Below are 25,631 nucleotides of genomic sequence, written 5' to 3'. Positions count from 1 at the left end.
TATCTCTCAATTTGATCACGTTTATTCATTTGCGGATATTGTACCATCCTTGCATTCCTGGGATAAATCCTACTTGGTCATGGTGTATGATCTTTCTGATGTAGTGCTGGAATTTTATTGAGGATTGCTAGAATTTTATTGAGGATTTTGGCATCTATCTTCATGAGGGATATTGGCCTGTAATTCTCTTTCATTGTGTTGTCTTTATCTGGTTTTGGTATTAGGGTGATGCTGGCTTCATAGAAGGAGCATGGAAGTTTTCCTTCCTCTTGAATTTTTTGGAATAGTCTGAGGAGGATAGGTTTTAGTTCTTCCTTGAATGTTTGGTAAAACTCCCCTGTGAAGCCGTCTGGCCCCGGGCTTTTGTTTGCTGGAAGCTTTTTGATGACTGTTTCAATTTCTTCCATAGTTATTGGCCTATTGAGATGTTTAGATTCTTCCTGATTGAGTTTTGGAAAGTTATATTTTTCTAGGAATATGTCCATTTCCTCCAGGTTGTCCAGTTTGTTGGAATAGAGTTGTTCATAGTATTTTTTAACAATCCTTTGTATTTCGGTGGGGTCTGTTGTTATTTGACCTCTTTCATTTCTGATTTTATTTGGGTCCTCTCGCTTTGCTTCGTGGCAAGCCTGGCTAGAGGTTCATCAATCTTGTTTATCCTTTCAAAGAACCAGCTCTTGGTTTTGTTTATCTTTTGTATTGTTTTTTTTTTTTGGTCTCAGTGTCATTTATCTCCAGTCTGATCTTTATTATTTCCTTCCTTCTGCTTACACTGGGTTTTTCTTGTTGCTCTCTTTCTAACTCTTTGAGTTGTAGGTTTAGGTAATTTATTACCATTGTTTCTTGTTTTTTTTGCAGTAGGCTTGTAGAGCTATGAACTTCCCTCTCAAGACTGCTTTCGCTGTGTCCCATAAATTTTGGATTGTTGTGTTTTCATTATCATTTGTTGTCATGATGTTTTTTATTTCTTCCTTGATCTCTCTGGTAACCCAGTCATGGTTTAATAGCATGCTGTTTAGTCTCCATGTGTTTGATTTCTTTGGGTTGTTTTTATTGTAGTTGATTTCCAGTTTTATGCCACTGTGATCTGAGAAGATGCTTGATATTATTTCTATCTTCTTGAATTTGAAGAGACTTTGCTTATGACCCAACATATGGCCTATCTTTGAAAATGACCCATGTGCACTTGAGAAGAAAGTATATTCTGTGGCTTTGGGGTGAAATGTTCTGAAGATGTCAATTAATTCCATCTGGTCTAGTGAGTCATTTAGGATGGATGTTTCTTTGCTGATTTTATGTTTAGATGATTTGTCCAATGGTGATAGTGAGGTATTAAAGTCTCCTAATATGATTGTATTGCTGTCAATCTCTCCTTTGATATCCTCCAGGAGTTTTTTTATGTATTTGGGTGCTCCTGTATTGGGCATGTATATGTTTATCAGAGTTATTTCTTCTTGTATTGCTCCCTTTAGAATTATGAAGTGGCCTTCCTTATCTCTTGTTATATTCTACACTTTAAGATCTAATTTGTCAGATATAAGTATTGCTACCCCAGCTCTTTTTTCATTTCCATTCGCCTGAAAAACCTTTTTCCATCCCTTCACCCTCAGTCTGTGTGCGTCTTCTTTTGTGAGGTGGGTTTCTTGTAGACAGCAGATATATGGGTCGTGTTTTCTTATCCAATCCGTTACCCTATGTCTTTTGATTGGGGCATTTAATCCATTTACACTTAAAGTTATTGTTGTTAGGTACTTATTTGTTGCCATTTTTATTCTTTACCCCTGTGTTACTTCTTCGCTTCCTATTTCTTCCTTTTTTTTTTTTTTTTTTTACAACAGACCCTTTAGCATTTCTTGTATTGCTGGTCTGATGGTAATAAATTCCCTTAGTCCTTTTTTGTCTGTGAAGCTTCTGATTTCACCTTCAATTTTTATTGATAGCCTTGCTGGGTACAGTATTCTTGGATTCAGACCCTTCCTTTGCATGACTTTGTATATTTCATTCCATTCCCTTCTGGCCTGATGAGTTTCTGCTGAGAAATCAGTTGCTAGTCTGATGGAGGTTCCTTTGTAGGTAACTTTCTGTCTCTCTCTGGCCAATTTTAAGATTCTTACTTTGTCGTTGGTGTTTGCCAATTTAATTATACTGTGACTTGGCATCGGTCTTTTGGGGTTCATTTTGCTTGGGACTCTGTGAGCTTTTTGGATTTGTGTGGGTTTTTTCTTCCCTATATCAGGGAAGTTTTCTGTCATTTCTTCAAACAGGTTTTCTATTCCTTGCTCAGTTTCCTCTCCTTCTGGAACCCCTATTATGCAGATATTGTTTTGTTTTGTGTTGTCCCAAAGTTCCCTTAGGCTCTCCTCATGCTTTTTATTTTTTTTTTTCTAGAAGCTGCTCTACTTGGGTATTTTTTCCTACCTTGTCTTCTAGCTCACTGATGCGGTCCTCTTCTTCTTCTAGTATACTCATGATGCTTTCTTTTGAGTTCTTTACAGCAGTGATGTCATTTTTCATTTCTTCTTGGTTCTTCATTTCCTCTTGGTTCTTACTCATATTGTCAAATTTGTCTTCCATTCTTTTCAGCCACCTTATGACCATTTCTCTGAATTTTTTCTCTGAGAGGTTGCTTGCCTCCATTTCGTTTACTTCTTTTTCTGGTGATGCCTGCTTTTCTTTCATATGCGGGTGTTTCTTTGTCTCCCCATGGTCTCTCTTCTCCGGGTGTCTGGTTATGTAGTTCTCTCTCTCCTGCGTTGAATTAAAGGCACAAAATACAACACAACCAGGTACAACACACAAGGCACTGAACAGAAATGTATTCACGATATTAATAACCCCAAATCAAGGTGACCACCAAAGAAAAGCAAATTAGGGGACAGGAAAGAAAGGAGAAAAAAAAAAAAAAGGAGTGCCAAAATGAAATTGGGAAAAGGAAAAAAAAAGTAAGAGAATAAGAAAGTAAAGGGGAACAAACTATATATATGGGGAGAAAACTCCAATAGAACAGCCACTAATCCCAGCAAATGCCAGCAAAAAGTACCTAGAAATGAATACAAACTACAAACAACAACTAATATCAAACGAGGTGAGGGAAAACAGAAGCAAAAAAAGAAACAAAATAAAAACAAAGCAAACAAAACAAAAAGAATAAGCAAAACAATCTCACAAACAAGCATAAAAAATCGACATAATTAACATTCAAGCAAACAACAACAAAAGGTCAGAGAGAAAAACCATTTTTTGGATAGTAAAGACAGAGAAGAGAGAGGTGTGTATGAACTCAGAGCAGGGGATTAGAAATTAGATATGTAAGTAGGGTGAAATTTTAACGGGGTAAAAAGAAAGAATAGGGAGAATCTAAAGCAGGAGAAGGGTAAGAGAAACAGGACAACAAAAGGGGAAAAGTTAGGAAGAGAGTGATGGCATAAAGGTAGAGTTGAGATAGAGTAGAATGATGCTAAAGGGAAGATGAAAATAGAATGTAGAAAACTAATCTCAAAGTCAAATAAAGAGAAAATAAAATGACACTTTTTTAAAAAAAAAGTTAAAATAGTAGTAGTAATAATACTGATTGAAAATAAAAATGTAATAATTAAAAAGATAAAATCAAGTGAGGAAAAAAAATTAGTTTCTTAAGTAAAAAATGAAAAAAAAATGAAAAAATAAAAATAAAACGTGCAGTAGTGAAGGTCATTCACTTCCTCTATTGTTCTGTTTGGCACGTCTGTTTCCCAGTCAGGACAGTATTGCAGTTCCATGCGTTCCACTGCTCCTCAGTGTTGTAAGCCAGTCCTGATTTTTAAGCAGGCAGTGTCTTACTCTCTTGTTTTCCTTTATTTGTGATTACACAAGAGTCACTTTGTGATTCAACCCCTGGGTGGTAGTGTTTCTGGATTGACCTCCGGGTCTATAGGTCCTCTCTAGCCTGTGCTTAGATCAGGGGTGGGCAAAGTTTTTGACTCGAGGGCCACAATGGGTTCTTAAACTGGACCAGAGGGCTGGAACAAAAGCATGGAGTGTTTGTGTGAACTAATATAAATTCAAAGTAAAGGAGCAGAGGGGAGAGCAAGAGAACCCTCCGCTCTTTCGGCTCCGCGGGCCGGATAGAACAGCCGAACGGGCCAGATCCAGCCCGCGGGCTGTAGTTTGCCCACGGCTGGCTTAGATCCTGCTTTCCTTGTGGCATTTAATACTGGTTTGTGGGAGTGGGCTACCCCAGAGCTGGTTCTCCAACGGTCACTCCCTGCCCCAATCCCCAGGTTCCAGAAAAAAAACTTCCCCCTGCAGTCTCCTAGGGTGTCCCCAACTGGGTGATCCCATGCACTGGGATCAGCAATCAGAAACAAGGATTTAAAGAGGAGAAAGCGCAAGTGTGCGAACTCCGGGGCTGCGCGAAAGTCTGCGCAGTCCTTCCTTCCTCCCAACCCCCATGTCCAAGCAGCCGGCACACTTTTAAAATTTTTAGGCTGTCCTTCTGCATCAGATCAAAATGGGTTGCTTTTCAGAGATTCCCTCTGTTAGCAGCTCTGAGGACCCCCTTCCACATTCACAGATCACGCCAGCCCCAACAGCCACGGATTTTTCTAGGCGCAGACTTCCTCCAGTCCTCCAACTCCTGCAGTGCGCGTGTTTCTCTGTCCTGCAGGGACCAGAGACCTCACCTTATCCCAGGCGAAATCTGACCTTTCCATGGTGGAGTGTAGAGCTCCTCTGAATCCGCGTGTTTGCGCCAATTGGGGACTGGTGTTCTGGGGTTCGCAGCTGTTCGGTGGGTGCCGCAGTTGTAGATTTTCAGGCTTCCGATAACATCCACTTTCCCCTTCAAGATGGCGTGGTCTCCGTGTCCGAGCCGGTGGCTCCGGGAGGGAACCCAGCAGCAGTGGGGGCTGCCCGGTCAGGGGAACCCCGTCCAGCAGTCCCACACCTTCTCCTGGAGTATAGCTGTCCCTTAACTCACCAACAGATATTCCCCGTGTGACCCTCAGCTCTTCTTTCTATCTGCTCCGGGACAAGGCTCGGGACACGTCTGTCTATTCCGCCGCCATGTTTTTACTCCCCCCACTTTCTTTAAATAACCATGTCATACATGCTTGCAAATGATACTGTAAATGGTATGATCCTCTTTTCCCCCCATATCCAACACCAAAAATTCAAAATCCAATTAGACACATGCTATTATTCCACATTCAAAACCACTCTGAAACCAGGAGTAGCTGTGTATACATTAGAGATGGAGGTTTGGGCCCAATTCAACTCCCCGTACATCTTCATTTTCCCAGTAACACAATCTATAGCCAACTGCTAACCAAGTCAATATGTGGTAAGACTAACAGCCACCCTAACTTGACTTGATAATTATTCTCCTTTAACTGACATAATATTCAATATGCTGTTGTTGAGAGCAATAATGCTAAAATTGATGCCTTGAGGGCTACAAGACAATTGAGTTTTAGCCAGATAAAATGACTTGTACACTAATAGTGCATTATAGGGTTCCACAACCTATGGATGCACATTTTATAGTCTACTTGTACAAAAATGTTATATATAATTATATTCTAAGGCATTTGTGCATGCTTTATCATTACTACATATAATTTTCAAATACTGACCTATAGTCAAATAACATTGCTTTAGAGAAAAAGGGTTTATTTCTAAAGTCTAGCTCTTTTTTGGGGGGATTTGTTTTATTATTTTTTAAATGGGCATTTTCTCACTGCACAAGTGATAATAGTTTTTTGTTTTCCGACTTCTTGCTTTTTTCTAAATCAAGAACTGTTTTCCTTAAGGAGTATGCAGATAATAAATGCTGAATAACAAAAAGCATCATTTAAATAAAATCTATATTATATCAATTCTATCAATAAACAAGACAGAAATTAAACCTAGTGTTCCTCTAATGTAAAAATCATCTATAATTTTTTCAAAATGTCATTTCTGGACTCTGAATGGAGAAATAGAGTAAATTTGAGACTTTGTCAAAATGCATATTAAATTTAATGAAAATCAATCATAATTTAAGTATAACAGAAAATGACAATGTTCTTTATATGCAATATTTGACCTCAACAATAAGAGATTTTATAAATGGTTAGTTTGTGGTTTTGGTGAATTTTTTTCTCACATTAATTTCTCTTGCATTTTTGTATCTTTCAAACCTGAGCCCTCATACAAAAATGAAATATGAAGTATGTTTTCTACGCTTGCCTTACAGCTATGTTGAAATTTTGTTTGTTTGTTTGTTTGTTTTTTTGGGGGGGAGGATTAACACCTCTAATTATTTCAAGTAAAGCAAAAGAATAGGCACCAGTCAAGGCAGAACATTAGGACAACACCACAGAACATCCAAAAGGTTCGGTATTTACTGACAATCAAGTGCTGCAGTAAGCTGGGTTGTTAAGATGACAAAGAATCACAGTCATGCAAGTATCTATTTGTTTGGACAGAGAGATACCATGCATATGCTCCAGCTTAGGCAAACATACACGTGTAGAACTGAAATACATGATCAAACTAACAAGCATCGAAGTGGAGGCAAAAAGGACAATACTAGATTGGGGCAAAATACTTCAGTAAATAAAGGAAAAGGTGCTGAACCTAGCTAACAGTCCCATTCAAACATTTGCAAGAGGTTTGCTCTTTCATGTAGGAAAGGGGTAGGGAACGTCGGGCCCAAGGGTTGTAGAAGGCTCCTGAAATCATTTGGTCTGGCCCTGCCAAGGCATTAGGGGTGAGTTAATTAAATGTCTGACCAAATACAGCAGCCTAATTTTTAAGTTGATAATTTTGTATGGCTCGCGAATGATGTTATAAATATCCATATGGCCTTTGGCAGAAAAAGGTCCCCCACCACTGGTGTAGGACAGAATCAATCCAAAATGGACATTAATAATCATGGTGTGGAAACGTCTGCAGAAAGACGTGGCCCAGATGTGTCTTGAGGCAGCATAATCGGGGATCCGTAAACTGGCTCCATGCTTTGCTTTTCTTGGCCCTTCCTCCTGGACCTTGTGCCCCCTCAGTTCCCCTGACCACCCAGGACTTAACTTTCCACTCACCCCACTGAAATGTCCCCATCCTGAGGCAAATGAGAGAATACTTGTGAGAGTCTTCTGTACACTGAAAATGTAATATATAATTATTCCTATTAGCATCATCATCTCATCTTCAGAAGGCCACATTTTCTGTGCCTTCCAAGTTGACATCTCACTAAATGAAAAAATATGATTCTCTGCCTCCTATAGCAGTCCTGGGCACAGAAAGATTATCCCACTTCCCCTCTTTCTCTATGCTCACTCATCACCCCTCCCCTGCTCTCCTGCCCTGGCTAACACCTGGGGGGACCACACAGGAGAATGACAGGAATGTGTGTTTTGATGCCAGGTTACAGCAAGGGAAGACTCGCTGGAGGGCCCCTACTCCTCACATACCAAGCTGGCAGCCAAGGCCTTGCACACAACACAAGGTAACTCAGGGAATAAACAGGCTGGCAGAGCCAAAAGCAATTCTTTTTGAAGGGCTCAATTCTCCTGGTATTATCCCCGTAGGAAATTTCAAAAATCACTTCAGAGTCTACCTTTTCCACTATGCTCTCCTCTGGCAGGAGGGAGAACTTCTTCATCATCCATGTAGTCTTTTTGGGTCCTGGGGTCTCCCAACATGCTGTTTTCAACATTTACCCTTCAAGGGTCGTAGGAAGACAGATGGCCATAAAAAACATTTCAGAGGCAAAGTACACAATGCAAAACCACTCATAACATACTGCAAAATATGATGAAAGGGGGCAGGGAGGCTGCGGGGGAAGGGAGTGGAGGCGGTGGGCCTCCCAGAAGAGCTTTAAGACCTACTGACACAAAGAGGGGGTTCAGGCTGGAAGAGCAGGTGCTATGAAGGCCAAATCTATAACCATGCCCGCATGTTTTGGAGTGTGAAGGTTGACTGGTTACAAAAGCGGGGAATTTATAGACATTACAGTTCTTCCTTTGATTTGGACGAAGAAGCAATAATTAGTTAGGGTGCACAGACAACCAACAAAACACCAAACCTACAAATTAAGGTTGAGAACAAGCCTTACTAAACCCAGATGAAATGTAATCTCAGATTTCCACACAGGCATCACCCACCTCAAAGAGCCCTCCCCTTGAGTAGGGCTACAGCAAGACTTGCTGGAGAAGCCAGGGCGCTCATGGTGCAGGGAGAGAGAGCTGGATTCAAAAAGAGGCAAACAAAGCAACACTAGGCAACAGGCCACTGTTTCCTTCCTAACATACACCACTGAAGCCTGATGTCAGCCCGTGGGGACATCACTCCTTTCCAATTCCCCCGCAAGCCTGCCAAAAGCACCGTTTTAACCAGGAGAGGGTGTGCCTGCCTGGGACTGCGAGAGGCAGGAAGGAGACCAGGTTTGCTTGCCAAGGGCTTTCACCCAAACCCTCCTAGAGCTGGCCACAGACACCACCTTCAATGTCCTCCCCCTACCTGAAGGATGTACCCCCGAACGTAGTCCCGTAGCGTCCAGCCCAGGCCGTGCAGGATGTGTAGCACCTCCTCCTGCTTCAGGACACTGAAGAGCCGGTCCAGCAGGATCTTTAGCCGCACGGGCACCGCTTGTGTCCCGTAGAGCATCAGGCTGCTGATGTCAAACACCACGTTGGACTGCACAATCTCCACTTGCGTGGGGTGGTACAGGTGCTGGGTGCTGAGCTTATCCAAGGCTGTGGTGGTCCCACCAAGGTTCCGGAGGTGGATGGGAATAAAGAGACAAAGGGAGAGGACAGACAAAGCAGAAACAAGTTACTGGAAGTTATCAGGGCTCCATTTCTCAGGCTGCAGATCATCACAGGAAAACCACATGAGTCTTTTTAGGCAAGAGTTTGCAATGTAAATAGTTCTCTTCCCACCTCCTCCCTGTTTTGTTTATAAATTGCAGACTGCAAAAGACAGCAAGAAAATACAAAACGTATTCGACTTTCAGAAAGAGAGCCACTGGGGATGTTTCTAAATGACTGTGGCTGACTCTACAAACCAGACTAATTAATTTGCTAATTGAATTATGCTGCAGCCCAAGTTATCATGGTGTCCTCCCTTCCCCCACCAAAGAAAAAACAAACAACTTTCACCTTATGTCCTAAGAACAGGCTCCACCAATATCACTTTAAAAAATAAATTCCACCCCTTAAAAAACCTGAATGGTTTAAAGAGGAAGAGAAGCATGTTTTTCAGAATACAGGGGCCTACAAGGCCTAATTTAAAAGGAATAATAAGGAAAGCTGACATCAGTGTAGGGCTCTCAAGTTAAATTACTAGCGAAGGGAGATTATCCAGAGACTTAGGTCTCCCAATTTTACCTCTTGCTGTTCACCTGTGAGATTTAGTTTAGTGTTCACTGGCATGTTCTATAAAAGTTATCCAGGAGAAACAAAGAAAAAAATACATTCAAGCCATAATTTAGTCATCTTTTAAACAGCTCTGACCAGGGTTTAGTGTCAAATGAAAATGGAAAACAATGACTATAATCAAAGTTTGAGAATTTCCGTGAATTTCAGCTGTGTTACCTCAGTACAGAAAACGAAGGATGACCACTTTCAGAGTAAATATTTTAATTAATATTTCAATAATTAGGCCTTTTCCTCCTCAAATCTAAGAAATTATCTCCCTCCCCCTAGATGTTAAAGCCAAGATAAGATCATACATTCCAGTCCCCATCCTTATCTGAGTGACTGGGAACCCTATTGCAAATAATATAATTATATTTTTCCTCAGTTTCTTCAAAGTGAATAATTAAGATAACATTGTCTTACATCCAGGGCTCAAAGAGATGCTGCTACAAAGATTAATGAGATAATGAATGAGAGGTGTTTTGAGCTCCTTAAGAGAACACAAAAGCATTAGATCAACTGTAAGAATTATACACATATGACCTCCTGGGGATTAAAACAGATAAACACCTAAGCCTGAAAAGATGGTCATCTAATCTCTTGAGTGAGGACAGTGGCTTTCAGATAACAACATCCAGGCTCAAATCCTAACTATACCTGAGAGTACAGTACCCAACGTTTCTGCAAGTTCTAAATCGCTGCCTGGCCTTTCGTACCCACCCTTCCCTCCACCTTAGCCCATAATGGTATATACTGTACTGTATTGTACATGTGCACTCTGAGTAACTCTTATTTTAATATACCAGTATCTCTGCATATTAATGCAGGTACTTAAAAGTGCATGCACACACACACGGTTTTTACTTATTTGAAATGTAGTTTTTCAGGGCTCCTCCTCCACTCTAGCTTCCTCCTGACTTGTGGTCACTAGAGAGTTCATGTACTCTTGATAAATTGCTTTCTTACATCCATAGTGTAAAGGCCCTTATCATTTACCCGCTGGCTTCATTCAACACATTTACTCCCAGGAATACTTTGTCAAAGAGTTCGAGTTTTCTCATACTTCATTTCTTGCAGTTGATTTGTCTGATCTTTCCTATTCTAGTGGTTGAGTCAACTTTGAATAAATAGCCTTAAAAATTAATTTAACGTCTGGGAAAGATAAGGGATTCACAAGCCTGGGGATTGAAGACTTCTCTCACCCCACAGGGCATTTAGCCTGCAAAAATGCAGGAAAGAAGTATTATTATCCCCGTTCTTCTTCAAGAACAGCTTAACTACTCTGCTGAGTGGCTGCTCTGCTTCCAGAATCCAGTGACCAGGTCAGGGAAAACCTGCTCTCCAATTCTCTTCCATCAACCCTCCTGGCCCAGATAAATCACTTCATCACAAAATACTCTCCTTATACCACAACAAATAGGAAATCGAGAGGGTTTAGTAGGGGGAATTAAATGACACTAAATCCTGATTTTTGTCCATGTGTTTGGACCTTGTACTTATGCACTAAGTATATGTAGGTGTGGGTACCAATGTGTTCAAAGGCTAGGTGGGAAGCTGTCATATCAGCCCTCTCCCTCCCACTCCTCAAAAATGGCTGACAGTTTTTAGAAGATAAAGAAGACTAACCTGTTGAGGGTAGAGAAACAAAGAGAAATCTATAATAATAAAAGCATAATGCTAATTAGACTGGATATCCTTCCTGACAACCTTCAGGGCGAAGCTGCAGTGGCGGGGGGTCGAGGCAGAGACAGCCGCCATGGCGGGCGGGGGGCCAAGGCAGCCGCCATGGCGGGCGGGGGCTGAGCCCTTTGCAAGAATACCATGCATTGGGCTTCTAGTTGTTCAGATAATTGAAAGAGCACAGGTGGAATAGGTATGGCTAAAACATTTCCCTAGATATACTTTTGAGAACACCAGAGAGTGAGAGTATTATAAGGACATTACCTGATTCTTCTTCATAAGTATGACATATGTCATGAAGTAGGAATTCTATTACAAGCTATAGAGACAGAGAGCACAGGTCAATAACTTTTTCTGTAAAGGACCAGATAGTAAATATTTTTACTTCTTATGGGCCTTACATTCTCTTTCCTAACGAATCACCTCTGCGGTTATGAAAGCAGGTCAGACTGAAACTAATGGGCATGTCTGTGTTCCAATAAAACTTTATTTATACAAACAAGCACCTGGCCACATTGAGCTCTGTTATGGAGGATAAAAGGGTGAACTGGATAGGTTTTAAAAATTCAATAACAGATAAGGAGAGATTCCTAAGAGTACAACTTAAGCAGCAATTACCTAGAAGATAAGCCATACACGAAGGCTAGAACAATATAAAACTGCCCAGCTTGCAGACGTCAACTCTAAATTTTGGCATAAACATATCATCAAACATGATCTGTCAAATTTCTTGAATGTATCAATATTTTCTGCTTTATAATTGTCAGGTCATAGTGAGTCACCAAGTTGTCAACAACTTTTGGGGATGTCTCCTTGATGAAAAACGAGTAAGTGATGATTTTTAAAGTGTCATTAATATCAATAAACTGAAAACTGGACTTCTGCCAAATGTCATGATCTTCCTATGTCTGAATGTGGAGGACTCAAGTCTGGATCTTAGTAGGGTTAGAAATATGAGTTGGGTCAATGGGATGAAGGCAAGTTAGGGCAAGAATTTTTTCAATGGCATGAAGTGGAAAATGATAGTCACCTGCTTTATACTTTATTAGAGGCCCAGTGCACAAAATTCGTGCACAGGTAGGGTCTCTAGGCTAGGCAGGTGATCAGGGATGATCGGGGGCCTTCTGGCTGCTGGCCGGGGCCTTCCTTCATTCTGCGCCGCCTCCTGGTGGTCAGCACACATCATAGCGAGCGATCAAACTCACAGTCTCCCAGTCGAAATCCCGAGGGGACAATTTGCATATTAGCTTTATATATATATAGATGGGCCAAACCACCTGCTAAATTGTCCTGTACCAATGGTATTGCCAAAGTATCATTTTCAAATAAAATCTTAACCAAAACTGGGTATAAAAAAAAAAACATAAAAGTGAAGCTGGAGTGAGCATGGATTAGAGAACTTACTCCCTTTTTCTCTTCAACTTGTTTAAGCCTCTCAGTTGGAACCCCACAGTTCCCAGAAGCATGGTTTGAAAACATATTTTTCTACACAATAAAATGGAATCAATTGTTTTACCTACTTTGCACCTACTCTCTTTCATTCTAGTAACAGAAACTGAATTTCCCTTTGGGGGAACCATTCTTCCCCTATCTTTTAAAACAGAGTATTCCTTAAGCCAGGCCTGGAAAACCAGCATATCCCGGTCGCTTGGCCACAGGGATGGGCAAGTGAACTAGTCTGAACAATGAGGTTGCATCAAGGACTTTAGTTATAAGTAGTGGGAAATTTTTCTTTCTCAAAATCTGAAACTGGTAAATATATGCTTGAGAACAAAAATCGCGTGGAAGACAGGTGGGATGCAGGTGATCTGAGAAAGACCAGGTACTGCCAATATTGTTTGGTCCAGAAGATACAGACATGGTCATTTTGAGCGCTAGTACCTTACCTGGAATCTTGGGATACAAAAGCCAACAAACTATTTTTATGTCTGCTTGGAGTAGGACTCTGTAACTTGTATCTAAAAGAGCCTTGACTAAGACAACTACCTTTGGAGTTTCCAGCTGGGTACCATGTAATTTCAAAGCAGGTGTCAGTGGTTCAGTAAAAGGTATTTAGGTCCAGGTCAAATGCAGTTTCTCCAACGACTGGAATGAAATACCCTTAAAAATTTCGTATCTTACACAAATTTATAAAGGGTGATAAGTGCCATCAACATTAATAATAAAAACAATTATGGGGGAATAAAGGAAATGAACCTTCAAGTACTAACTAAAATAGCATGCATCATTCTAGAGCATTACAATAATCTCATTTTATCCTCTCAAAAATTAAAAAAACACACATTATTACTATTATCACCTATTTGGAGATCATGGACTCAATGTGGTTAAGCAACCAGCCTAAGGTCTCTTAATTATGTCTCCCAAGAAAATTCTGTTTCTACCACATATTCAGATAAATAGTCAATAAGGAACTCTGGGAACTCGGAAATCTTCATCATGTTAGAAGTCCCTAACTCCCAGCAATCTGGGCTTTTTGCCCATCACTCTGCTGAAGCAAGCATTTCAAAGGTCACCAACACCTGCCTTACTATGAAATCCAATAGCTTTTCTCCTTCATTATTTTCCATGATCTCTCCATAGCAGCTGACCTTATTGATCACCACTCCTCCTAAATGCTCTTCTCCTTCACTCATGCATACATTCATTTATTCACCAGCACTTAACTCATCACCGAGGTTGGTGTCGCATGCAGATGCAAAAGTAATTTATGTTGTGGCCTCCACACCTTCAAAGGTAGACAGACGCAAGCAATATAAATGCTATAAAAAAATTGATAAAGTACTTTAGGACACAGAAGAGAGGACAATTCTGCCGGGAAGGCATAGTCTTGTAAGAAAACTAGGTATTTACAAGCAAGAAAGGAGGAGAGCTAAGGTAAGGTCCTTAAATAAATATGTAACAGAATCAGCTGAAGAGCTTCTTAAAACAAGGATTGTTGGGCCACCTCCCCAGAGTTCCTGATTCATTGAGTCTGAGGACCAAGGATACGCATTTTTAACAAATCTCCACAGGATGCTAATGCTGCCTGGCCAGGGACAATATTTTAAGAACCACTGAACTAATGGTGTGTGTGTGTAAGAGCACTGATATCCAAAGAATGTGTAACTCTTGAGGCAAAATATTTAGAGATAAGTATAAAAAGTCAGATGAGCCCAAACTTGTAGAAAGCTTACAAGTTTACTTCTTAATAGGATATAGAAAATATTAAATATTTTATAAGATAAAAGTGATTTATACTTTTACATGTAAAAGTCTGACAAGTGTCCAGAAGTTTAATTAAAGCAATGACTGTCAGATTGGGCGGTAGAGCACATGTTTAGCAGTGACAGCCACTGACTATGGTGCTGGATAAACCTCAGCCACAGAGCCACAACCTCCCAAAGGAGAAGAGCAAGAGGGAGATGGTCATGTTTGAAAAATCATCACAGGTGATTCTGATAGAAACCACACACAGGCCACTGAAAATCACAGTTTGGGGGCAGGGATGGACTAGAATCACATGACCAGAGTAGGACATTTTGCAATACTCCCCTAGGAGATGCCTTAACTCACTGAACTTCAAACTTTATATGCCTAAACCTGGGATATGGGAAGGCCTTCCAAAAGGTATGGAGACATAGGAACTCAATTTCCAGATCCCGCAATGCTATATTTACTCTTTCCTAAAATCAATCCACCTGAGAACAGGCCTGCAAGTCCATGCAAATTATCCATTCCCATGTCTCCTCTAAAAATAGTACCCTTCCTTCTTTATGAAATAAAGGTATAGTCTGACTTGCCTTACAGGATACTCACTGACTCAGGGTGTAAATCCCTCTGGGTGCCAAAATAATTGATGATTTCTTGATGATTTTAATTGCTGCATGAAAGCTTTCTTTAATGATTAATAAAAGTACCAAGAATCTGCAAAAGGTTTCCTTGACTATACATATACGACTAAAGAGAAACTAGAACCCGGTATTGGGTCTGTGTTGGAATATTCAGAATTCAAATAAAACGGAAAGTGGAGCAATGATAATGCACTCACGTCCGCATTCCTATCTATTTTAATACTGTATCACTCTTTATTAAATATCCTGGGAGAGCGAAGCAAAAATGCCCATACTGAAAATGGCTCCTCCTGACCCTAGCCCCACCTACTCGAAGATAAGCCATTCCTTTCAACTATTCCTAATACTAGGTGGTGTCATCACTTGGGAAGAGAAGCATTGGGCGCATGTAAGTGATGCCTACTCTCCAATTAAGTTTGAACATTTTCCGGTACCTACAAAATTTGTAAAATACTAGATACAACCTGTGGATAGAAATTTTACATGATTTCTTGCAGAAACTATGCTTATCATTTGATAAGGTAGTTACAATCCACTTAATCAAAGAATATAAAAATATTTAGTTTAGTTATAATTAACCATTTTCCATCTTAGGCAATTTTCCACATCCTATTAAAACTAAAATTAAAATAAATTATGATTTGAATGCCAAAACACTTAATTTTTAGCTGAATATAATTTGTTTCATTAAATACACAAAACATTTTTGACCATGAGATCTAGCAAAATTAATGAATGTTTTTATATATGACCCTTATCTAATCTGTTCCTAAAGTCCAACAACTGATTGTGATACACAAATGGAACCACATTATCAAAGTAATACCATGGCTTCTAATATATTCCTCATTTCATTTAAAAAATCCATTTAAGTTATATATTACAGTACATCATTACATATTAACTAGTGAGAAATAACATTTCTATTATAAACCAAATTAACTTTATTAGCGCCACCTTTTACTCTGGACTGTTTTAGTAATCTATGAAACATAGCCCACAATTTATTGATGTTTTTATTATGTTTCTCAAAATATATGTTAATACCCCTATTTGAATTGAAATGTGGGTTTAATGTTTCTCAGTTAAAATTAAGTCAGATTTGGTGGTTTCATCTGACCATAAGCACTGGTGGAAATTTTCATCAATTAAGATAGCTAAGTCTTCAGTGATAATTTAAAAAATGACTTACAGCAATAATGTAAAGTTCCCAGTGGTGTTTGTTGTCCCGCAGATTAGGACAGTTTCTATGACAGACTCCACGGGTTGTTTAGATTCCAGCTCTGAAACCTACTTGCTGTATGACCTTGGTGAGTTTACTCAGCATATGAAATGTTAGGGTGGCTCATTTTCAAATTCGTTTGGAGATAGGCAAGCCTAAGCTTGAAGACAGACCCCCTATCTTAATTTCAAGGACAATATAGAATCAAGACCAAGCTAAGGAGTACAGGAGAAAAACAGATGCTTGGAGTGAAGGTGAGGCAGGGTTACGGGATAAATTTGGGGGATTGAAGGGGAACTCGACTACGATGCAGGGGAAAGGTCAGGATTCCAGAGAAGCTGCCTCTCCAGCTGCCTGGCTGAATAATCTGCCTCCAGGAATCCTACTTTCTGCAGGTGGTCCCTAACCTGTACACTGAGCTCTACCCAAGCTCCTTGCCCTCAACTCCAAAGATGTTCTTGCTCCTATTCCTGTAAAATGTAGGACTAGGAAACTAGGCAAAAAATGCTTGAAATAATACCCTTTGCGGGGTTGGGGATAGTGTTTTTTTATTGGATATGTCATAGGTGCCCACTGGAAAAAAAAGTTATAAATTTGAGAAAGAGAAAACAGAAAGATAACCATCCATAATCCCACTACCCAAAGGCAACTATTGTGCACATGCATCTACCTTTTTTAATCCATAATTTTATATCATTGAGATCACACTATGGATGCAAATTTCTATCTTGTTGGTGTTGTTTTTCTCACTGAACATAATACATTAAGAACGTTCAAAATGATCTCCAACTACTTAGTACCCATAAGTTTTTACATTGATGTTTCCTCTGGATTGATCCCCCCTTTCTGGCCTACCTTCCCTTGCTTTAGTACAGGTTTTTAGACTTTCTTAACTCCATTACTGCAAGAGACTCTTGGCTGGCCTAGTACAACCCTCAAGTCAGTCTTCTCAAAATACAGCTTGTAATGTTTTGTCTCTGCTCCAGGGTTTCCAATGGTGCTGCCTCCCTGCTCCCAACAGCAATACACAAAATCCATAACCTGGGTCAGGAGACCTTGGACAGACAGACTTACTTCCCATCCTAAAAACTCTGACATAAGCCTTCTGTTCCAACCACAGTGAGGTACTCACTGCCTTTCAAACATTCCTAGCATTTACTATTTGGTTTCTAAAGGAATATTAGAGATTTAGTGAAGAAAAAACAAGTATGATTCAGGCCCTCTGGAAGTGAATAGACTAATGAGGAAATCAGGCCTTTTAAAATACACATTAACATGCAGAATTACAAACTGGGCATGTGAGATGAGAACAAAATTAAATGGGGGTGGGGTGGGGTGTCCCAGGCAAGGCCAAATCTGCTGTGACAGGGAGAGAAGCACAGGATAAAGCTAGAGAGACAGGCAGGATTCCACCTGCTGAACTACATTTCTTAGATTTCTTTTATTTTCAACTAGGGGCCTGGTGTATGAAATTCGTGCACGGGGGTGGGTGTCCCACAGCCCAGCCTGCACCCTCTCCAGTATGGGACCCCTTGAGGAATGTCTGACTGCCCATTTAGGCCCGATTCCACTGAGATCGGGCCTAAAAGGGTGGTTGGACATCCCTCTCACAATCCAGGACTGCTGGCTCCCAGTGGCCCTCCCCTGCAGGCCTGGTACCCCCCAACTGTCCTCCCCTGCTGGCCTGGTCCCCTCCAACTGCCCTCCACTGCAGGCCTGGTCCCCCCAAACTGCCCTCCCCTGCAGGCCTGGTTCCCCCCAACTGCCCTCCCTGCTGTCCTGGTCACCTCTAACTTCCCACTACTGCCCTCCCCTGCAGGCCATCTCGTGGTGGTCATCTTGTGTCCACAGGGGGCAGCCACCTTTGACCACATGGGGGCAGCCATCTTGTGTCTTGGTGTGATGGTCAATTTGCATATTACTCTTTCATTAGATAGGATGCTGTTCTTAAGTGTCTTTCCTCTTATTTACCCTTTTGATTAGCCTTTTCTTTTAGCTTCAACTCAAATTCTAGTTTGTTTTTTCCATGAAGGCTGGACAGGTCCCCTCATATAAGAGAAATCTGTCTCAACAATCATGGCACTTACATGTGCCAATCATGTATGTCCCAATCATATGTTGCCCATTTAATGGGTCACTTATGTGCCTATTTACAAACAAGAGTTTGATGTTAAACAGCAACCCTATCTGAAACGTAATCCCTCAAGGTGTTTAGCCTTCATATTGTTGAATGAATAGATACAGTGAAATGTACAGAGAATAGAAAAAGGCCATTATGTATTTGCACTGAAGAATTAAATGTATGATTCCACTGTACCACCAAATTCTCATTTTCATCTATGTCCCTTTCTCAACCCTTTCCTTTTCATTTTTGTACTCCTCTAGAGAAAGATGGGGGTAGGTAATTAGGGCAGTTTAGAGAGTGAGTTGGGGCTGCTAGCCCAGCAGTAATTCTGACCAGCTTTACATAATTTATTCCCTGCCCTACCACTTCAAGCATCATTTGGAGGTATCCAATGGAATTCTAGGCAAAAACAGTATGAACTCTAGTATTGTTAAAGAAAATATCTTAACATCACAGTGCATAAAATATATCATAATGTATAGACATAAAAATTATAGCACAGATCACTAGATGTATGATAAATGTGCCTGATTTATGGTCTCATAGCTATGAGAAAAAGTACAGTATAGACTTTGGAAAGTGGTCAGAAAACAGTGAGACAATAAGACTTTAAGAATAGCATCTATAAAGAAAAGATTGTTTTTCCTTTGTAAAATGCCTGGAGAAATAAAAAGCAAACTCTCTTTAGTATGCAGAACTTTATCTGGGAAAAAAAGGGGGGTTTAACTGCACAATATGGGTACTAGTTAGAAAAAGAAAAAAAATCGTACAATAAGAGCTTCTTACACTGTGAATTAAGTTACTGAGGGAACATAATTTACCTGGATTTATTTAAAATGCCAGAAACAGAAGCTTAAACTGATAATTTTCTGGCTATAAAACAAAGAAGAAATTGAAGCCTGGATATAATTTCAATAAACACTTTGATAGGATCTATAGTTTTTCAAAGGAGAATGATGGCTAAGCCACAAGACTCAAAAATGACACATAAGTCTGGATGAAGAAAACTCATTTCTGTCAAGAATAGAATCACTATCAGAACAACAGCTGGAATTTTTGTGGTTCATTAATGTAAGTGTGTAAGGTAAATCTAAAATAAGCATAAAGTGTAATGCAAAATATATAGTAAATGTAAAGTAATATATACTTTTAACTGTATTGCTAACTTAGAGAACAAAGTAATGTCCTTGATAAAATTCAGTGTTCCAGTATATAAAATCGTGCTGGGGGTGGGGGGTGTAGTCAGAAAGGAACTTGCATCTGTCAAATGAAATGTGAATAACAATTTTTTATTTCAATTTTTAATAACAGGAATTACTCCCCAAGCCTTCAAATAAATTAAAATAAATGTAAACCTGTAATTCTACAGACTTCACTTACAATATTTTCTGTGAAGGTCACAGAAATAAGAACATATTCAGATACTTTTTTTTTCTTAATGTAGGAGTATAAAAGTGCTTTTCACTGATCCTAGAAAATTGGCTCTCAGTGACAGTTTATAGTTCTTAGTTTTCCACAACTTTTTTTTTTAACATAACTTTCTTTAAAAGCCAAATTCAAGTGACTTAGGTGGTTTTCACAGGAACATACTTGAACATTTCAGGCCCTACGTCCAGTGGGCTCCACCTAATAGCTGTTCAGGCATGGCAATATGAAGCTTATAGCCATTCAATAAAAAATAAGTTAGCAAAGTGGAGTGATTTTTCAAAGCCACCTACTTTACTGAGTAAAACAATTAAAAATTTGTATGAAATGGCCTAAAAGGAAACCTTTTATTTCACTAATTTCCAATCCTGCCCTGGATATTTTTAAATTTTTAAATGCTAATTTGAAGCAATTTTACAAGTTCAAAAAATTAAAGCAGACTTATTCTTTAATTTTGGGAGAAAGCCTAGTGAGCCTTCAATTGCCCGACTAATTGTTTGGAGAACTCCCCGTCTATTGCCTCAACTCCCCTTAGGATTCCAAATTATAACAGCATCAAGTGGTCAGCTTTTAGGAGCTCTGGGACCTAGAATACCATTAATTTCCAATTGATTAATATTTAATGTGTGTTTTAAGGGATTGTTTCAGGAATTCTTTCCATGATTACGTTAGGAATTCAAAAATGAAGTTGTGAGTGACAAGATTTTATTAGAGGAATTTCTGGGGCCAGATTTTAAAATTTTGATTACTTATAAACAGACTATTGTTCTCTTTCCTACTTCAAATGCCCAGGCCATAACCTCTGAATTTATGAGGATGGTGGCTCTTCATTCTCGCTAATGTGACCAATAATTTCCAATTATATCACACTTTATAATATGCACACTATACCCAATATAATGATATGTCATTTCAATGTAGCTAGCCCATGAACTTGTACAGCTTTAATGGGATTTCGCGTATTTAGAATTTCATCATAAAGGGGCCCTTTGGAATCATTATAACATCAATCCTTTCCCATTATAAGACTCAGCTCTCTTACTAGGCAGGGCCTCAGGGCTCAAGGCAAGGCTTAACTTACCCGTAGATTGTAAGCCAGATCCTAATAAAAGCCATAGCACTTGGGGAGAACATTAGTAAATGGCAATGATGACATAGTAAAAACTTTTTAGTGAATCAGGGGATCAATCACAAAGGCGGACAATGATTGTTCATAAGAGAAAAAATTCTTATGACTTGAAGTAATATTTAAGATCTACACATTTTATTCCCTACTTTTGGGGAAAAGAACTATGTAATTGGGAGCAAATTAAGTACAAAATAACTCATGTTCCATTTAAGTCACAACTTTCTAACTGTAACTGTCAAGGTTGAATTAATTAGGATATTTAATACCAAGGAGAAAAAAGGCTTGCTTCTAGAATTATTTTTTTTTTTTAAGAAATAATAAAAAAAAAAAGAATGACATGCAGCTGAAAGAGTTATTCCCCGAGCCTGGTGATAAAAACTGTCAGCCCTTATGTGTGAAGGGTTTATTTTTTTTTCTTGAACAAATAGTGTGCTAGTGTTTTAAGAAAAAAAAAAAAAGTCCACTGAACCTCCATAAACCTTGATTACATTACTATGCTTTAGATACCTTATGTGAATGGTCCTTCATTTTCTTCTTGTCCCTTAATACATGAGGGATAAATATATGAATATCTTATGATCCATTATGAATGTCATTCTAGACTGTAAAGGAGGGAAGGGGGACAAAAGTAGTTCCAATGAGTCCCCCCCACTGTCCTATAGATTTTAATCATCCCTAGTTGACATGTAGCTTTGAGAGTATGTGGATAGGTACACACAAACAGCCACAATTAGTCCAGGGTAGAATTTGAGCTCCACTTGAGACTATATAGGTAATATTTCAAACTGATTGGCATTTCCCCCCTGGGGCCTCGTGCATAATAAAGTCTTCACAACAGACTTTGGAAATCATTAAAGTCTGACTGAGGCACACATAAAAGTAGACTGTCAACACTTGGCTGTTCAGAAGCTCACTCTCTTGGCTAGCCGATTAAACAGGCTCTTGGTTTCACTTCTCCTTCCTCTTCCTTACATGGTCCACTTTTGGGGGCATGTCTTTCCTCGTTTGCAGCAACTCCATCAGAAGGTAGTGAGGGGAAAAGAGAAAATTTAATCTGCAAACTTGACAGTAAATCTGGGAAGAAACTTGGTAATTGAATGTACTTGCTGAAACCAGGTTTGGGGGTTATTAGTGCTGCTATTCTAGCCAACCTTTAGTCATCAAGGCTAGCTGAAAGTTGACTCCACAAACTTTGCTTTATGTAATTTATAGATCAATGAACTAAATGCGTACTGACTATAAAACATCTTATTTTAAAAGTAATGACTGGAATATGCTACTTGAATGAAACATGTATGTCCTTTTTATTAAATAAACAAATAAAAAATGAATTCTTCTGTAAGAGAATAATCACCCTACCCCAACTTATTAGCATTAAAGACTACATTTTCTTGAAACCACATATATCTATCTAAGAATTTCATTAAGGTAACATTGTAAATGAAAGGCATATTTACTTTTGATAGAACATATGCTTTAAACTCTATCAGAGGAAGTGGAGAAACATTTCAAAACTAAGAGAGCAGTGATACATAAAGCCAGCATCTGGTAAGAAATACCTAAAAGAAAGAAATTATTATATTCCATCTTTTTTTTTTAAACGAACATCCCCTTGTGTCACAAGTATTTTGCCTTCCCCCTCTCAGTAAGTCAGCCTGAAATCTCATTCTAAATCTATAATCAATCTTTCTCTGTTTCCCCCTACTGTAATCCCTTACAAGTCTGGTCTATCACACACACTTCTGACACTGATGTGTGTTTTCTTCTGGATTGCTGGATTTGCCTAATGCATATATCAAGTATCACACTGCTTTGCATCCATGACTGGTGAAATAAAAGACCCTACATATAACGATTTGCTCGTTTTAAAAAAAAGTTAAGAAGGTAGTCTCAAGTCTTAGGAAAAGTCTAAATTAACCAATTTTTAAATGCAAGAGCAAAAAAAAAAAAATGTAAGGACTAAAGCAATACTTACTGATCTTCCTGCTAACATGATCAAAGTATGATTGAGCAGACAAGAAAACCTTGAAGTTACCATCCCGTTCTCTACTAGCTGGCTGTTTGACACATATGAGTTACCCACAAGGATAAATATCTTTGAGGCCACTGGCAAAATAACACTATTTTATACCGTCACAGATATGTAATGGAGTTCAAACTTTCAGGAAAGAAGTCAAGTCTCCTGAAACAATGTGAACAAAGAAACCAAGGAAGCATGCTTGTTAGCACTTTGAATCCTGGTTGCCAATTTGATAATGATAATGACCCTAATTTCTAATTAAAAGTTCTATTAATCAGTATCAACAGACAAAATAAAAACATAAATCCAGATTTTAAAATGTAGCCATTTTTTCCTTTAGATATTTTACTGTATTTAAAAACCAGTAATAGAAAACACTTGCCAAGTTCATTTAGTCTCTGACTGAGGCACACATATGTGATTTCCTAATTTACAGCTTGCACGTACAGATGTTCACACTTAGTAAAAGGACTTCTTAATAGCTTTTTTTTAATTAAAAGTGTGTCGATAATAGGTGTTTTAAACATATCCAAACAACACAGCTGAACTGACAAACGCCTGTCTTCATGCCTCACCATGTCTCACATTGTGGCAAGATTTTTATAAGAGAGAAGAGATTATGAATCAGTCGCACGTATACAGGATGTTACCCCAAAAACCTCCAAATGAAATCTTTCATTAATTTTTCTCCCTATGATCTGTTTCCAAGTAGAAAATGTTAGATTGCTACTAGGTGTATGTAGCCGAAAGCAGAACCACACAGCCTTTGCGTGCTGCCTGCAGTTTTTTTCCTTTGCAAAACTTTGAACCCCATCCAGCTTTGACACACTGCCTCTTCAGTTAATAACTATCAAGTTTCCCTTGTCTCCTGTCTACTTTTCTTTGAGGCAATTGCGCACTCAGCACCCCGAGATAATAACACACATCTATAAGATAAAAGCAATGGCATTAATGTAATTGTCTGCCTCTCTCTCTTTAGCCTAATCTTTTTTTCCTTCAGTTTTGACTGCCTGTGTGACACCTGTTTTTGTCTCCTCTGATCCTACGACAGGTTTTCCGCTGACAAGGGTTTTGCCTGACAGAGATTCTGCAGACAAGAACATAATAAAATATGAAGAACTGCTTGTCAGAGTTTCTGCCAATGCTCACATGAAATAGAGAGAAAAAATGATTTTTTTTTTTATAAGGGGCCCTGTGATGGTCGCTTTTGGCCTGTCAGGAAAAAGACCTCCCTGGCCAAGTTCTCCAAGCGAAACAGGTGCTTTCTTTTATGTTAGATGTTGATTTGTTTTTTAATTATTACTGATAGTAGAAAACCTGAACAGCCAAAAGTGGGGAGGGGAGAATTTCTTACTCTCAGACTTTTGCAGGCAAAGGAGTATTGAAGAACTACTAAATACAAGTGGAAGATATTTCACTCCAAGACTGTATTTTCTGACTACTAGTAAAACAAAAATGCTGACATCTGTTAATGATCAAATAAATTTAACTTCTCTAAAAGGTACTCCTGTTAGTGAGGCTACTAAACACTCTCACTTACCTTTCACTTGTTTTGTTGTCTGAAGACACAGAGAAAACAGCAGAAGTGAAAGCAGAGTGAGGGCTAGAAAGGAGAAATGCAGAAACCGGACTAAAGGCAAGGTGTTTGCAGACTGCTGGAAAAGAGACTGGCAATTAGGAATCAGGTAGATACACTTGTGAGACCTGCCAGGAACCGCTGTTCCATGTGCTCCTGCGGGGGAGATGCTGGGGTCGGTAACAGCACAAGGAGATGAGGAAGTGCCCTTCCTGAGCTCCCAGTCCAGGGGAGGGGTCAGTATCCTACAGAAACCACCCTTCCGGTCCAGGTAGAGTACACTGAGAGCACACAGAGGGATGCATGTGCTCCCGATGACCGGGGGCAGGATCAGTGATGGGGCAAAGTGTGAAAGCACAAAGGGCTGGGACAGAGTTGACAGCGATGAGTGAAAGGAGGATGAGATCCAGGATTTGGGCTTTTAGGATTCTCAACACCAATTTGAACTACTCTGCCAGCAAATCCCTTTAACCTAAGCTCCGGTTCTCCAAATACATTATCTAACACTTAGGGCCTAGCAGAGTGATTCTAAGAGAAATAGAAGTCAACTCACATGTGCAATTTTCATTTTTTTTAGTCTCATTTAAAAAGTGAAAAATAAACAATGAAACTATTTTTTAAAATATTTTATTTAAAATAAATTTAATATACATGAAACTATAAATATATAGACAATATAAGAATTCTTAATGAAATTTTATATGTATATATACACTGAGTGGCCAGATTATTATGATCTCTGAACGCATAATAATCTGGCCACTCAATGTATATCCTATATAATAAAAGGCTAATATGCAAGTTGTCCCCTCGACCAGGAGTTCGACCAGCAGGCAGGCCAGCCAACCGCCTATGTCCCCTCCCCCTGGCCAGGCTGGCCAAACCCCACCCATATATATACATATATATATATGTATATGTATATATATATACACACACACACACACATACACACACAATGAGTGGCCAGATATTATGCGTTCAGAGATCATAATAATCTGGCCATTCAGTGTATATATATTTATATATATATATTAAAGACTAAAAACCCAGTGTATCCTTTATACTTACAACATATCTCAGTTAGGACTAGGCACATTGCAAGTGCTCAAATCCACAAGAGTGGCTTCGTTAGTGAACAGCCAGTTCTAAGCTACCTTTGCATTCCTTGGCCCCACTTGAATTTAAGGCCCAATAAGTCCATGCTTTCAACCAGATGGTTTAGGACTTGCTTTTGTAGTGCC

At 39.3% G+C, this 25,631-nt stretch overlaps 1 protein-coding gene across 2 annotated transcripts in view; it reads right to left on the bottom strand.

Annotated features, from left to right (window-relative positions):
- BNC2 (basonuclin zinc finger protein 2) overlaps positions 1–25,631 on the bottom strand; it is a 440,736-nt gene that overhangs the window by 123,855 nt on the left and 291,250 nt on the right. For both annotated transcript variants that reach the window (XM_080668979.1, XM_080668978.1), the window contains exon 4: positions 8,479–8,714. In XM_080668979.1, the coding sequence (XP_080525105.1) occupies positions 8,479–8,714 (236 nt within the window). The remainder of the gene's footprint in view (positions 1–8,478; positions 8,715–25,631) is intronic.

This window comes from Plecotus auritus (genome assembly GCF_963455305.1).
Source record: "Plecotus auritus genome assembly, chromosome: 5".
Classification (NCBI taxonomy): Eukaryota; Metazoa; Chordata; class Mammalia; order Chiroptera; family Vespertilionidae; genus Plecotus; species Plecotus auritus.
The sequence above is the reverse complement of the archived record's forward strand: the minus strand, read 5'-3'. Positions and strand labels throughout refer to the sequence as shown.